Source organism: Cololabis saira, chromosome 4 (assembly GCF_033807715.1).
Source record: "Cololabis saira isolate AMF1-May2022 chromosome 4, fColSai1.1, whole genome shotgun sequence".
NCBI classification, from domain to species: Eukaryota; Metazoa; Chordata; class Actinopteri; order Beloniformes; family Belonidae; genus Cololabis; species Cololabis saira.
This window is the reverse complement of record NC_084590.1, coordinates 48,836,817-48,853,035: the sequence shown is the minus strand read 5'-3', so window position 1 is coordinate 48,853,035 and position 16,219 is coordinate 48,836,817. Positions and strand designations below refer to the sequence as shown.

Sequence of the window (16,219 nt, the reverse complement as noted above, 5' to 3'; positions counted from 1 at the left end):
AATACATACATACAATAAATACATTATATTTAATAATTAATATATATATGATTAATATATTAATATATATATATATTATTTTCTGTAATGCAAAAAAAAAATGTCATACATTTTGGATTCATTACAAATCAACTGAATTATTGCAAGCCTTTTATTATTTTATTATTGCTGATTATGGCTTACAGTTTAAGATTAAGATTCCCAGAATATTCACATTCTTTGAGATAGGATATTTGAGTTTTCTTAAGCTGTAGGCCATGATCAGCAATATTAAAATAATAAAAGGCTTGCAATATTTCAGTTGATTTGTAATGAATCCAGAATGGATGACATTTTTGTATTTGTAATTGCATTACAGAAAATCACAATATTCTAATTTTCTGAGACAGTCCTGTAAGAATAAATGTTGTTGTAATATAATAATATTTATATATTTGTTAGTTGATTTCTGGGATCCGTCTTCAGTTTGTTTTTTACTTGATTTTTCTGTCATATTTACGTTTGTCTTCTTCTTGTTTTGCACGTGTTTACTTTGCTGTTTTTTTGTTGTTTGTCCTTGTTGTATTAGTATCAACTATGAAGTAAACAAAGTTAAAAGTTAAAAAAGGGAAGGCACAATAAGCTCAGGCTTCAACCTACACCTTTTTTTTACTTCTTTTTTTTATTATTTCTTTCCTACGAAAGGAAATTAAATGTAATGTATTGTATCAATTGAAACTGATCGACCAAATAAACTACCCAATAAAAAATAAGCCGATTATTCAGCCTCAATTTCCGTGAATTGCAGGCAAAACGAAAAGGTTTGCGTTGGCCGGGAATCGAACCCGGGTCAACTGCTTGGAAGGCAGCTATGCTCACCACTATACCACCAACGCCTGGTGGAGGAGGAACCGTCCCGGGTAAAGGTCCTGGGGAAACCCCGGTAGCTGCTGGAGCTGATGTGGGACCGAAGAGGAACCCGGTCTAAGGAGGTTCTGGGTTCTGGGGTGGGAACTGGGAACCCATATTAACCTCCTTAAGCTGTCGCTCTGGAAACATTAGAAGCTTAGGGTGCTTTCAGACCTACGGTACAAACTTCTCCTTCTCACCTAGAGATCCCCCCATTCTCTGGCCCCCCTTGTCCGACCTCAATTCAATTCAATTCAATTTTATTTGTATAGCGTCTATTACAACAGAAGTTGTCTCTTGACGCTTTCCAGAGACCCAGAACATAAACATAAACCCCCGAGCAGAGCCGCCTGGGAGATTTGCGAGGCCCTGTGCGAAATGGCTGGGGGGGCCATTTTTTTCGAAATTTTTTGTGTTTTTCGGGTCGGATCGGGTGTCTATATGCGCAATTTTAACTCTCCAATTAGCAAAATACTGGATACCTTCCCCTGCCTCATCATCATCTCTTGCCTGGACGCGGGGCCCCACGGCTGCTTGAGACCCGGTCGGATCGGTGATTTTTGTAACAAATTTATCAAACAAGCCTTTCAGAGAGGCATTAAACTCTTCCATTTTCTTTATTTTTTTTCTTTTTTCATCCCCTGATGGAAATGTCCTGAATCTGTCTCGTTCTCTCGACATTGTGTGACAGTTTGTTCCAACTCCACCGTCTGGATCAGAGCAGCTTGTGTCTGCGCTTGGTCTGATCAGTTGTATTGAACAACAGACACGCGCATCATTGCACATATATTCATTAATATGCAGAGACTAGTACACATTTAGGTCTGTAATGGAACGTGACTGTTGATATTTATAAGGGAAAAAACGAAGAAAAAAACAAAACAAAAAAAAAACGGCCCATAGCGCGAGGCCCCGTGCGGTCGCCAGTTCGCACACTCCTTGCGACGGCCCTGCCCCCGAGCAATTATTACATAAACAATGGCAGGTAAAAACTCCCCTAGTGGGAGAAAAACCAGCTCGCAGCTCGTCACTGCCACCAAACCGCAATCTTGTGCTTTTATTGTGAAGGCACAGCTATATATTTCCGGTACATGAAGGCTTTAAAACCATAGACATCATATAGAACAAGAAGAATATGATGTCTATGTTTAAAACCCCAGAGCGAACCTGCTTACATCATAGATAGCCTATATATAAAGGCTAGATGACTCAAGGCGGAGTCTCCAGCGTCGTTCACCGGCGGTCATCTTACCACAGGAGAGCTCGCTCACTCATAACATTGTGTTTAATGGTGCATGTTCTGCTTCCGCCGGTGAACGACGCTGGAGACTCCGCCTTGAGTCATCTAGCCTTTATATATGTCTATGTGCTGATATCAAAGGACTTCAAACAGATCCGACTTTACATTTCCGGTCTGACCAGAGGGGGCGGAAGCTGGAAATCCAGGTCCCTTCAAAATAAAGTAGATCGTCTGAAACAGGAAATAAAAGTTTCTCTAAACATAAATAAATCAAGACTTAATTTTGAAGACAAAAACGTAGTTTCTGAGTACTTCTGGTTCCGAGTGGTTATGAATATATATTTTTATTTGATCACCACCTTCTCTGTCTTTTAATTTTCTTTTTTAAGCGTAGTAAAAACTTACAGTTTTTCACAATTGTTTAAACACATTTATTGGAACATCAGACACAATGTGCACAACCTGAAACTCATGTTTCAGGTGTCTGAACCAATCCTGCTGAACTCCAAGCACATTTACTGCTCTAGACTCAAATTCCCATTCCATACCACACATTTCTCACAACACTACATGAATCCCTGAAGAGCCATGTGTTTCAATACATTTGTAGAATAGTACAACATACAGTACATGTTCTGTATCCCTCTTACTTCTCTTTTCTTTTTTTTTTTGACTGCTATATTATGTTGAAGAGGCGTGAGCAATATTTTTGTTTTCCTCGTGAGATTATCTTTTTCCTCTGCAGCTACAAATAGAGTTAATATTTTTTCCTCAACAAACTAGTTTTATCTGAAGATTGGGGTTAATTGCACCGCAGAGAGCTGGTCAGCAACTGCGTTTAGCTGGAGAAGTGGGGAATAAAACCCGTGTTTTGATCCGACCCGTCTGTGTGAGTGTTTGTGGTTTAAGGCTGTTTATGGTTCTGCGTTAAATCGACGCAGTGCCTACGGCGTAGGGTACGTGGCGACACGTACGGTGCGTGTCGCCACGTACCCTACGCCGTAGGCACTGCGTCGATTTAACGCAGAACCATAAATCATGCTTTACTGTGTGTTTGGTCTCTACAGCCGCGATCCAAAGCGAGCCGACGGCTCTTTCACTCTTTTACTCTGTTATATCAGATACTTGGCCTGCGTGGTTCTGCCTCCGAGCAGGAAACCGTTGAAAAGTTAAACCATTAGGATCTTTTCCCCACGTCTGTTGTGTGGAGCTGCTGCAGCCATAACGCAGCAACAGCTTCTGCGGAGCTCTGAGCTCCACGCCCCGCCCATTTTCGTCTCGACTGCGAATCGGGAAGGAGGGGGAAGTGACGTATGCCGTAAAGCAGTCAAAGTCGTAACGATTTGTAGTTTTTTAGTGTGGCAGGGTTCCTACCATGCTCCTCAAAGTTACATAGTGCCAGTGAAGGCGATACAGACCCCTCAGACCATGACAGAGGTGTCATTAAACCTGTTGGAAGTTGATGTACCATCACAATGACTCTGGAAATATGATATTAAGGTGGAAAAGTTACGTAGTGTCGCTTTAAACAATTGTGAAAAACTGTAACAAGAAAAATGGAATGAAGACTGAAGAAAACACTTTGTTGAAACATCACCAGTTTTATTTCTTACTAAATATTCAGGTTGTTAAACATGAAACTTCCTCAACAGATTTAGACATCAACATCATCTGATCCGCAGATCTGCTCCTTTTTCTGTTCAGGTTCATTAAGCTGAAGAAGAATAATGTGATTAAAACATAAAGACACATTTAGAGTTTCAGGTTGATGAAATAAAACAGGCTAAAACATCCCATAAATGAGCAGAAATAAGAGTGAAACCTGAAAAACACCTGAAGAACAAAGTTCCTCTACAATCATAGTGAGACGTGGATCTCTGAACGGTGAAGAAACATCACAACAATCAACTCTGACTTATAAACACGGAGAAGGAAACGCGTCTATCTGAGTTTACGGAACTCAGCTGAGTCTCCAGTATTGCCGTAAACCTGAACTCCAGCGTGGAGCGGCTGGGTGAAGGAGGTCTGGACTCTGTGGAGGAGGGTCATGGTTCCAGAGACGCTGTAGAAGGACAGAACTCCTGCTCTGTGATCCAGGTAAACTCCTATTCTGGAGGAAGGAGGTTCTGAGATGGAGGTTTGGATGTTGTTGTACCTGAATTCATATCTGTCTGAGGAACAATCTAGTGACCAAGATTTGTCATTATATCCAAATACACTTTTCCACCCTGATCTGCTGATATTCTTGTATGAAACTGCTACACGAACTAGACCTGCTTTCTTCTCCACCTCCCAGTAATGACGTCCAGTCAGACTCTCTCTACTCAGAACCTGCCAAACATAAGTGAATCTGTCTGGATGATAAGAATAGGACCGATGTTTCTCCGTCAAAGTCACCTTTCTGTTCTGCTCTGACAGTAACAGTTGTGTGTTTACTGTGTATGGATCCAGAGTGATATCACATGAATATTTCAAGAATCCAGCTCTGCTCTTTGGTCCTGGTTCTGGTTGTGACAGTAAAACATCCACCTCAGCGACGGCCAGTGAGACGTTTGTCCACGTGTCTCTCAGGATGTCCTGTAGTCGACCTCTGACCTCTGACACAGCTGCTGTCACGCCCTGAAAGTACCTGAGAGGACGGATGCTGATGCTGGAGGAGTGTGTGGACTCACTGAGTGGTGCCAGTGAGGGCCAGTTGTGGAGGAACTGGTTGTGATCCTCGGTGTCTGAGAGCTGCTTCATCTCAGCATCTCTCCTCTTCAGGTCAGTGATCTCCTGCTGTAGCTTCTCCTCCAGCTCTCTGACTCTCCTCACTTCAGTTTCCTGCTGGGATCTGATCTGCTGCTTCACATCAGAGCTCCTCTTCTGGAGGAGAGAGATCAGCTCAGTGAAGATCTCCTCGCTGTCCTCCACTGTTTTATCAGCAGACTGATTGACGGCCTCTACCTCCTGCTGAAGCAGCTTCACATCTTCCTCTCTGTCCTGGATCTCCTGCTGGATTTGTTGTCGACTCTCCTCCATCTCTCTCTGCCTCTCCGTCCTTTCTGCTGCAGCTGAGACCGTGTCGTGGCCTTTATGTTCCTCCACAGAGCAGAGATAACAGATACACTTCTGATCAGTACGACAGAACATCTTCCTCACCTCAGCGTGACGGGGGCAGATGTTGTCCTGCAGGTTCTTGGAGGGATCCACCAGCTTGTGGTTCTTGAATGTAGATGAATCACGATGAGGTTGAAGGTGTGTCTGGCAGTAAGAGGCCAGACAGACCAAACAGGACTTGACAGCTTTCAGTTTTCTCCCAGAGCAGAAATCACAGGCCACATCTTCAGGTCCAGCATAGCAGTGATCAGCAGGAGCAGCTTGGAGTCCCGTCTTCTTCAGCTGCTCCACTAAAGCTGCTAACATGGTGCTTTTCACCAGCGCAGGCCTCGTGGTGAACGTTTCTCTACACTGAGGACAGCTGGGGAGTTTCTTCTCTCCTTTATCCCAGTAGGATTTAATACAGTTCATACAGTAACTGTGTCCACAGGGAATAGTCACCGGATCCTTTAAAACCTCCAAACAGATGGAACAAGAAAAGGTTTCCTGGTCCAGCTGATCTCCTTTCTGCGCCATTTCTCCCCTCGATAACTGAGACTGAGACAGTTTCACTTCCTCAAACACGAAACTCGTCTGAGAACCAGGAAACACGTGATCAGACTGAACCGGCTGGTTTGAGAGCGGGAAGAAGGGGGAGGTTCACCAGTATCAGATTACAGGAAGAGGACCAACTCTGGATTTAACCCTTTTATAATAATAATAACTTGTACTTATATAGCGCCTTTCAAGGTACCCAAGGTCGCTTTAAAAAGGGAGGGCAAACAAACAAAACAAAACCAGGGAGGGACCTTAGTCTGTTCAGGGAAGGCCAAGGAGAAGAGGTTTGTTTGGAGGTTTGAAACTGTGGAGAGTGGGGGAGTGAGTGGAGGAGTGGGTGGGGGAGTGAGTGGAGGAGTGGGTGGGGGAGTGGGTGGGGGAGTGGGTGGGGGAGTGAGTGGAGGAGTGGGTGGGGGAGTGAGTGGAGGAGTGGGTGGGGGAGTGGGTGGGGGAGTGGGTGGGGAAGTGAGTGGAGGAGTGGGTGTGGAGGAGGCACCAAAGTGCCTTGCTTAGCTGAACCACTTTTTCTTTTCTTTTATGCTTTTCTTTTGAAGTTGTGTGAAATGAAGAAACGGTAAAAACAGAACATTAGAAGGGGTAGGACTAGAAAAGTTTTTTGAAACTTCATCCTACACCCTTTCAAACAGGAAATATTTATTTACATATAGATTTGTCTCTTTAATTTGCTTTGTTTTGCTTATGGTTTTCTTTGTTGTTCTTTGTTTTTTTTAGTTTTTTAGTTTTTTTCGGTATATACATTTTATGCATTCTGACTATTTTGTTTTTGTTTTAACCTGTTTGAATAAATAAATAAATGAAATGAATGAAATGAAAATGTGTGGGAGTGGGTGATCAGGTAGTGGTGATCAGGGTGGAAAAGTGTATTTGGATATAATGACAAATCTTGGTCATTACATTGTGACTCAAACTGTTATGTATTCAGGTACAACAACATCCAAACCTCCATCTCAGGTCCCCAGACCTCCAGAATAGGAGTTTACCTGGATCACGGAGCAGGAGTTCTGTCCTTCTACAGCGTCTCTGGAACCATGACCCTCCTCCACAGAGTCCAGACCTCCTTCACTCAGCCGCTCCACGCTGCAACAAGTTTAGTTTTAGTTTAGTTTAGTTTATTGGTCCTTTCAACCTTTCAATTTCCACAACACAAGTAACCCAAAGTACAGGTGTAAATCATCAGTGTTATATATATATATATATATATATATATATACAATTTTAACTAAAAACCAAGGACCAAAAGGTGTAGAGCAGGTGTCTTCAACTGGGGGAGGTACTGCAGGGGATCCTCCAACTTGAAAAGAAATAAAGGCAATTTTAATCAAAATAATTTGTTAAAAAAAAAAATAATAATAATAATAAAAAAAAATCTTTTTCTTTTCTTTTTATCTTTTCTTTTTCTTTTCATTTATATATTTTCTTTTTCTTTTTATCTTTTCCTTTTCCTTTTTATATTTTCTTTTCAATTATATATTTTCTTTTTATCTTTTCTTTTCTTTTTATCTTTTCTTTTTCTTTTCATTTATATATTTTCTTTTTCTTTATATCTTTTCTTATTCTTTTCAATTTTCTTTTTCCTTTGATCTTTTTTTCTTTTTCTTTTCATTTTTCTTTTTATCTTTTCTTTTTCTTTTCAATTATATATTTTATTTTTATATTTTTTTTCTTTTTATCGTTTCTTTTTCTTTTCATTTATATATTTTCTTTTTCTTTTTATCTTTTCTTATTCTTTTCAATTTTCCTTTTCCTTTGATCTTTTTTCTTTTTCTTTTCATTTTTCTTTTTATCTTTTCTTTTTATTTTCATTTTTCTTTTTATCTTTTCTTTTTATTTTCATTTTTATATTTTCTTTTCATTTATATATTTTCTTTTTATCTTTTCTTTTTCTTTTCATCTTTATTTTTTATTTTCATTTATATATTTTCTTTTTATCTTTTTTTATTCTTTTCATTTTTCTTTTTATCTTTTCTTTTTCTTTTCATTTTTCTTTTTACCTCTTTATTTTTATTTTTATCTTTGTTCCTTTTCTTTTTCTTTTCATTTTTCTTTTTCTTTTGATCTTTTTTTTTACATTTTTCTTTTTATCTTTTCTTTTTCTTTTCATTTTTCTTTTTACCTTTTAATTTTTATCTTTGTTCTTTTTCTTTTCATTTTTCTTTTTCTTTTGATCTTTTTTTCTTTTTCTTTTCATTTTTCTTTTTATCTTTTCTTTTTCTTTTCATTTTTCTTTTGATCTTTTCTTTTTCTTTTCATTTTTCTTTTTACCTCTTTATTTTTATCTTTATCTTTGTTCTTTTTCTTTTTCTTTTTATCTTTATATGGGTGTTAGATTTTTCGGGGTTATTTTGAAAGGTCCAACCGGAAGTACTGCGTCATCGCCGGGTTGTGACGTCGTCTGGGAGGAAGATGCTGCGCTGCAGCTGATCCGCAGCTGGAACATCAACCGGGCCGGAACCCCCGGAACCTGCGGTCCCGTGGTCCCGGACAGGTGTTCCCGGTGACCCCGGTACCGGGCCGGTGACCCGCCATGGCCGCGGAGACCCGCGTCATCTACCACCTGCAGGACCAGGAAACCCCCTACCTGGTCCGCCTCGCCGTGCCCGCGCAGCGCGCGACCCTGGCGCACTTCCGGCAGGTGCTGAGCCCGAACCTGCACCTGAACCCGAACCTGCACCCGAACCGGGTCCGGTTCTTCTTCAAGGCCGTGGACGAGGACGTGGGGTAAGCAGTCACGTGACCGGCCCGGGGGTGGGGGGGTCGGCATTGTTCTGGGTCACGTGATCGATCCCCATCAATACTGTCGTCAGGGAGGTTTCCCCTCATCAGTGACGTCACCAGCTGCACCTGACTCAGCAGGTTGTCATGGTTACCTCCTCACTGTGACGTCACTGACTGGACTGGAAACAGGGACAAACCCAGACCTGGTCCTGAATGAATGAAATGAATGAATGAATGAATGAATGAATGAATGAAGATATATTTATTTCGGTCAGGTCATTCTTAATGTAGACACCAACAGAAAGCATTATATTAGTTCACATAATAAAGAGACCTAACCGAAAAGGAATAGGCTGAAGCTATTGCTTATTTACGCCTACCCTTCTCACATGATCAACTTATTCAGATCGCAACATACAAAACATCATACAAGAAAATCATCTTGTTTACACAATCCCGAACATAATTCCGTAATAGTATAATCTACTGGATCCCTCATATTTTTCAAACACATTAAACTTAAAAAAACGTTTGAATGCATGAATCGACTGGCACATCTTCAATTTTTCATCAAGTGCATTCCATATATTTACACCCCTTACAGTAACACATTGATCTTTAATTTTAGTCCTAGACTTTGGTTTTTCAATCATATGTTTCCCTCGAAGCTCATATCTACTTACACTTATTTTAAACATGCTTACAATTTTACTAGGTAACAATCTGTTGAACACTTTGTACATTATCAATGCTATTTTGTATTCCACTAAATCCATGAATTTAAATGCCCTTAATTTAATAAATAATTCATTTGATGGTTCTCTATAATTTGATTTTGTGATAATCCTTAACGCTCTTTTTTAAAGAATAAAGATCGGTTTAGTATGGGTAAAATATGCACTCCCCCATATTTCTAAACAGTATGTAATGTAGGGAATAAACATAGTACAATACAAAACATATAAAGCACGCTGGTTAAACATATCTTTTACCTTGTATAATATGGCTATCGATTTAGCTAATTTAGATTTGACATGGTTAATATGCATCTTCCAATTTAATTTATGGTCCATGATGACACCTAAAAATTTTGTCTCAAACACCCTTTCTATTTCTGGATCTTCTATTCTCAATTTAACTACCTTATCTATTTTACGGTTCCCAAAAATCATAAACTTTGTTTTACTTATATTTAAAGATAACTTATTTACATCAAACCATTTCTTTACAAGTTTCATCTCATTTTCAACAGTAGCTATAATTTCAGTTAACTGGTCCCCAAAACCTGCAGGTCCAGACCAGGTCCTGCAGGTCCAGACCAGGTCCAGACCAGGTCCTGGAGGTCCAGACCAGGTCCAGACCAGGTCCAGACCAGGTCCTGCAGGTCCAGACCAGAGATGGAGAACAGTGAGATGGAGAACAGAGAGATGGAGGACACTGCCCCTCTCACTCCCACGCTGCAGGATCTGGTGTTGTGCATTCAGAGATGCTCTTCGCCACCGGCAGAGGATGCTGCACCATGGAAAAGAGAAAAAAGAGAAGAAAAGGGGGGGGCAGCACAAGAAACTACAGGAGCGACTCTAACACACTAGAGTTTACACTACCTAGAGATTTACCAACACCAGCTAGAGGTTTACTAAACACTAACTATAGGCTTTACTAAACAGAAAGGTTTTAAGTTTAGTTTTAAAGGTGGAGGTGGTGTCAGCCTCCTTAACCCAGATTGGAAGTTGGTTCCATAGTAATGGTGCCTGATAGCAGAACGCCCGCCCTCCAAATCTACATTTAGATACTCTAGGAACTACGAGTAAACCTGCACTCTGAGAACGGAGAGCTCTGCCAGGAACATAAGGCACTATCAGGTCCTGCAAATAATACAGAGCTAAGTCGTTTTGGGCTTTATATGCAAGTAATACAATTTTAAATTGGATTCTGAATTTTACGGGTAGCCAATGGAGCGATGCTAACACTGGACACACTACAGTAATCTAGTCTAGAAGATACAAACGCATTAACTAGTTTTTCTGCATCACTCTGCGAGAGGATTTTCCTAATCTTTGCAATATTACGGAGATGGAAAAAATGCTATTTTACAAACCTGATTGACATATGGTTTAAACGACAAATCCTGATTGAAAATAACACCAAGAGATTGATTGATGTCACTGATGTTCCAGGGTGGTGAAAGAGGAGATCAGTGATGACGACGCCAAGCTGCCCAGTGTGAACGGAAGAGTCGTGTGCTGGGTAGAAACACACACGCACATATACACATAAACACATAAACACACACACATGTATATATAGATATATATTCACACACACATATATATAAATATATACACTCTCTCCTAACCATGTCTCCTCTGCAGATCGTCTCCTCAGACTGTCAGCCCGACTTCAGGGGGTCGGACCTCGTCTCTGTGGCCACGCCCTCCAGCCTGGCCCCGCCCCTCTTCTCTTTAGCCCCGCCCCCTTTAGAGAGGACCGGGGGCATTGGAGACTCCAGACCCCCGTCCTTCCAGTGAGTACCTGAACGCACCTGAACGCACCACGACTAGTACCTGAACGCACCACGAGTATCGCCCTGAACGCACCACGGGTATCGCCCTGAACGCACCACGACTAGTACCTGAACGCACCACGAGTATCGCCCTGAACGCACCACGAGTAGTACCTGAACGCACCACGGGTAGTACCTGAACGCACCACGAGTAGTACCTGAACGCACCACGAGTATCGCCCTGAACGCACCACGAGTATCGCCCTGAACGCACCACGAGTAGTACCTGAACGCACCACGGGTAGTACCTGAACGCACCACGAGTAGTACCTGAACGCACCACGAGTAGTACCTGAACGCACCACGGGTAGTACCTGAACGCACCACGGAGTAGTACCTGAACGCACCACGAGTATCGCCCTGAACGCACCACGGGTAGTACCTGAACGCACCACGGAGTAGTACCTGAACGCACCACGAGTATCGCCCTGAACGCACCACGAGTAGTACCTGAACGCACCTGAACGCACCACGGGTAGTACCTGAACGCACCACGGGTAGTACCTGAACGCACCACGAGTATTGCCCTGAACGCACCACGAGTAGTACCTGAACGCACCTGAACGCACCACGGGTAGTACCTGAACGCACCACGAGTATCGCCCTGAACGCACCACGAGTAGTACCTGAACGCACCTGAACGCACCACGGGTAGTACCTGAACGCACCACGGGTAGTACCTGAACGCACCACGAGTATTGCCCTGAACGCACCACGAGTATCGCCCTGAACGCACCACGGAGTAGTACCTGAACGCACCACGGGTAGTACCTGAACGCACCACGAGTAGTACCTGAACGCACCACGAGTAGTACCTGAACGCACCACGAGTAGTACCTGAACGCACCACGAGTAGTACCTGAACGCACCACGGAGTAGTACCTGAACGCACCACGAGTAGTACCTGAACGCACCACGAGTAGTACCTGAACGCACCACGGGTAGTACCTGAACGCACCACGAGTAGTACCTGAACGCACCACGAGTATCGCCCTGAACGCACCACGGAGTATCGCCCTGAACGCACCACGGAGTAGTACCTGAACGCACCACGGGTAGTACCTGAACGCACCACGAGTAGTACCTGAACGCACCACGAGTAGTACCTGAACGCACCACGAGTAGTACCTGAACGCACCACGAGTAGTACCTGAACGCACCACGGGTAGTACCTGAACGCACCACGGGTAGTACCTGAACGCACCACGGGTAGTACCTGAACGCACCGCGAGTATCGCCCTGAACGCACCACGGGTAGTACCTGAACGCACCACGGGTAGTACCTGAACGCACCACGGGTAGTACCTGAACGCACCACGGGTAGTACCTGAACGCACCAGAACGCACCACGGGTAGTACCTGAACGCACCACGGGTAGTACCTGAACGCACCGCGGGGCAGTACCTGAACGCACCGCGGGGCAGTACCTGAACGCACCACGGGTAGTACCTGAACGCACCACGGGTAGTACTTGAACGCACCACGAGTAGTACCTGAACGCACCATGGGTAGTACCTGAACGCACCACGAGTAGTACCTGAACGCACCACGGGTAGTACCTGAACGCACCACGGGTAGTACCTGAACGCACCACGAGTAGTACCTGAACGCACCACGGGTAGTACCTGAACGCACCACGGGTAGTACCTGAACGCACCACGGGTAGTACCTGAACGCACCACGGGTAGTACCTGAACGCACCACGGGTAGTACCTGAACGCACCAGAACGCACCACGGGTAGTACCTGAACGCACCACGGGTAGTACCTGAACGCACCGCGGGGCAGTACCTGAACGCACCGCGGGGCAGTACCTGAACGCACCACGGGTAGTACCTGAACGCACCGCGGGTAGTACCTGAACGCACCGCGGGTAGTACCTGAACGCACCACGGATTAGTACCTGAACGCACCACGGGTAGTACCTGAACGCACCACGGGTAGTACCTGAACGCACCACGGGTAGTACCTGAACGCACCAGAACGCACCACGGGTAGTACCTGAACGCACCACGGGTAGTACCTGAACGCACCGCGGGGCAGTACCTGAACGCACCGCGGGGCAGTACCTGAACGCACCACGGGTAGTACCTGAACGCACCGCGGGTAGTACCTGAACGCACCGCGGGTAGTACCTGAACGCACCGCGGGTAGTACCTGAACGCACCACGGATTAGTACCTGAACGCACCACGGGTAGTACCTGAACGCACCTGAACGCACCATGGGTAGTACCTGAACGCACCACGGATAACCTCATACCTGCTGACTGTCTGTCTCTGTCCATCCATCCATCCATCCATCAGTGCTGCAGGTTTCCATGACGACCAGCTGGATGTTAAATCTGAGGTTTCATCGTCAGAGAAGCAGCGGAGGAGAGAAGGTAAAACTACACACTATACTATAGCAGTACTATAGTATATACATGTATGTATAGTATATGCTAATACGATAGCAGTATTATGGTATATATAGTATATACATGTATGTATAATAGGGGTGTAACGATACACTAATCTCACGATACGGTACGATATTATAGCAGTAATTCTTTAACAACCTTGAATGAGGAACATATGACTGGAAAAAATGGTCTTTTATTTGAAAGACACAAAATACAAAACAATACTGTACGTTTGCCCTATTGTTCCAGTTTGTAATGCTTTATAACTGTTTAAGTTTTAAAGAGAAAGCCAGGCCAACCATTTTCCACAAACTGAACTAAAAGTAAATGTCAGGTTTGCATTATGCATCTTCAGTTTCATACAAGTACAAATATTTTGCCACAAACTGAATAGTTTCTCTCATGTATGATTTGACTTTTTTCCTTTTCCAGAAATGTAACAACTAAAATTAAATACATAAATAGAAGTAAATAAATACATACAATTTTACATCATAAAAAAGATTGATTCATGCTCACCTTATAAGTGTAAGAGGAGATTTATTTTTATTAAGAAGGTTATTTTGGTAATTCAGGGTTCATTATTTTATAAATATATTCTTTATAATCTGATGTAAATCAGGGACTATAATGACACTAGTCAGTTTATCTGTAGTGATTAGTCTGTTTTAGATTGGGCGGAGTGATACGCCACAGTACGGCACTAGGTGCTGTGTTGATGTTCTAAAATCCTACACTGTTGAGGGACATTAAAGTACACTGGAACTCAGCAGAAGTTGTCCCCGTGTTTATCCTACTCACGACACGAAAAAGGTTTAATTTAATAAGGTAAGGCTTAACTCTACACCAGCCTTACATAAGCAAAAGTTCAGAGCTTAAAACCCCCAAGAGTCCCGTGATCGGGACCAAAACGGGACTAGTTTCTTCTGAGCGGAGGAAGATTTTGGTCCGCGGGTCGAGGCGCAGTCGTTACTAGTCAACAATAGATTAATATTAATAACCCAATATCAGATACAGTTTGTTACCTCCAAGACACGTATCGTGACGTTTTTGTATCACGAAATTTCGTGGCACAATATATTGTTACACCCCTAATGTATAGTATATACTAATACTATAGCAGTACTATTAGTAACCACATTGATCTCTGTCTCTGATTGACAGGCGGTTCTGGTGGTGGGCGTCTGAATGGCCACGCCCTCCACCCAGCTGACCAGCCGGGGACGGGGCCATGTCCGGGGGCGGGGCCAGGACCGGGGGCGGGGCCAACTGAAGGTGACAGCTCGTCAACGCAGCAGAGCAGCGAGCTGGAGACGACCAGCTTCTGCTCGTCGGAGGACGACGACGGAGGAAGGTGAGTTCTTTTCTTGCTGCTGTCGTTTACAGGTCTCTGTTACAGCTCAGTTAGCGGCAGAGTTAGCGGCGGAGTTAGCAGCGTTGCTGCTGTTCTTTCTCTGTCTTAGCGGCAACTTTATAAACTCAATATTCTCTTTGATGTGAGAAACTCTCAAATTTCTTATCAGGTTCATTGTGTTGAAATTCTTTTATAACATTGCTACTCGGGGTATTTCCTTTGGACCTTACAAATGATAAATTTGGGGCCAAATCCACAAAAGGATTGCGCGGCTTTTGCGGCCGCTAAACCGGTGCAAATGAGACAAAAAGAGAGCGTCTAATTCACAAAGCACCCGCAAAGGGGGAATTGCTCCACAAACTGCGCTGCCAAGCAAATAGTGTCATGGTACGCCTGTGCCATTTGCATGCATGTAAATTAGGTAATATTCATACATTTGGCGCCCCCTTTCTATGCAAATAAGCCTCATTGCAAAAACCGTCTAATTCACAAAGGCCAGCGCTATTTGCCACACGCAAAAATAGTGGAGCAAAGTCTTTTCAGAAGCGTGTATTAACTGCAAACTCACTCCTCACTCCCCGTCTGTCTCTGTTTCTCTCTCTCTTCAATATCATTCAAGCCTGTGTGATACTGAATGATATTAAGGGTGAAATCTACAGATCAGATCAGATCAAGTGGGGTTGTGGACTTATCTCGGATTTAAAAATAAAAATAACAGGATGGAGCTCATGCAGGATTCATCCAGGGCTGCTTTATTACAAACAATTCCACCATATAAACATATAAATCTAGAATGTGTGTGTTTAACAGCTGACCTGTAGGTGTGTGTAGCAAAACACAGAACATGAATTACCATTAGATCCTGATCTGATCCCGCGAAGTTACCGGTGCTGTGCCTTGTGCGTAAGCACAGCACAGCCTCTTAACATTTGACATTTCATTATCTTATGTCATACATGCGAAATACTAGAAGTACAAATACGTGAAAGTTGAGGCTGTTGTGCTCTCTGCAGTTTTCATTATGGACCAATCTGTGCTGAAATACGGAGAACACTGCACTGTTAACCCGAATAAGTTCACAGAACTCAACATTTTTTGTGTAACTGGATGCATCAAAATATTTAAGTTATATTTTTGTATAAATGTTTTAAGTTTCCACATCTTAAAACTTTCTATTTTCCTCAACTCATAATCCGTGGGAAATACACAAAAAATTTGCGTTCACTTACTCAGACAAGGGAAAATTGCACTCAGCTGCAAAACTTTATGGGCGTGTTTGCGCTGGTATATCATTAGAGCAAAATCTTTTGTGAATAGGACCTTAAAGCGGGGCAAATTGCGGGCGCAAATGCGGCGCAATTCACAGCGCTATTTGCGGGCGCAATCTATTCTTTGTGGAT

The 16,219-nt window shown here is 43.2% G+C and overlaps 2 protein-coding genes and 1 non-coding gene across 4 annotated transcripts in view; 1 reads left to right on the top strand and 2 right to left on the bottom strand.

Annotated features, from left to right (window-relative positions):
* Positions 1 to 803: 803 nt before the first annotated feature.
* On the bottom strand, positions 804 to 875 carry trnag-ucc (transfer RNA glycine (anticodon UCC)). Its single transcript has one exon. It is a non-coding gene; the product is annotated as a tRNA-Gly (tRNA).
* Positions 876 to 3,726: 2,851 nt separating this feature from the next.
* On the bottom strand, positions 3,727 to 5,808 carry LOC133442470 (tripartite motif-containing protein 16-like). Its single transcript, XM_061720473.1, has one exon. The coding sequence runs from the start codon at positions 5,741 to 5,743 to the stop codon at positions 4,070 to 4,072; it is 1,674 nt and encodes a 557-aa protein (XP_061576457.1). The 5' UTR covers positions 5,744 to 5,808; the 3' UTR covers positions 3,727 to 4,069.
* Positions 5,809 to 8,167: 2,359 nt separating this feature from the next.
* Positions 8,168 to 16,219, top strand: part of LOC133442056 (segment polarity protein dishevelled homolog DVL-3-like) — a 21,283-nt gene continuing 13,231 nt past the window's right edge. For both annotated transcript variants that reach the window (XM_061719954.1, XM_061719953.1), the window contains exons 1-5: positions 8,168 to 8,503; positions 10,678 to 10,747; positions 10,873 to 11,024; positions 13,368 to 13,444; positions 14,630 to 14,819. In XM_061719954.1, coding sequence (XP_061575938.1) covers positions 8,310 to 8,503; positions 10,678 to 10,747; positions 10,873 to 11,024; positions 13,368 to 13,444; positions 14,630 to 14,819 — 683 coding nt within the window. In that variant the 5' untranslated portion in view covers positions 8,168 to 8,309. The remainder of the gene's footprint in view (positions 8,504 to 10,677; positions 10,748 to 10,872; positions 11,025 to 13,367; positions 13,445 to 14,629; positions 14,820 to 16,219) is intronic.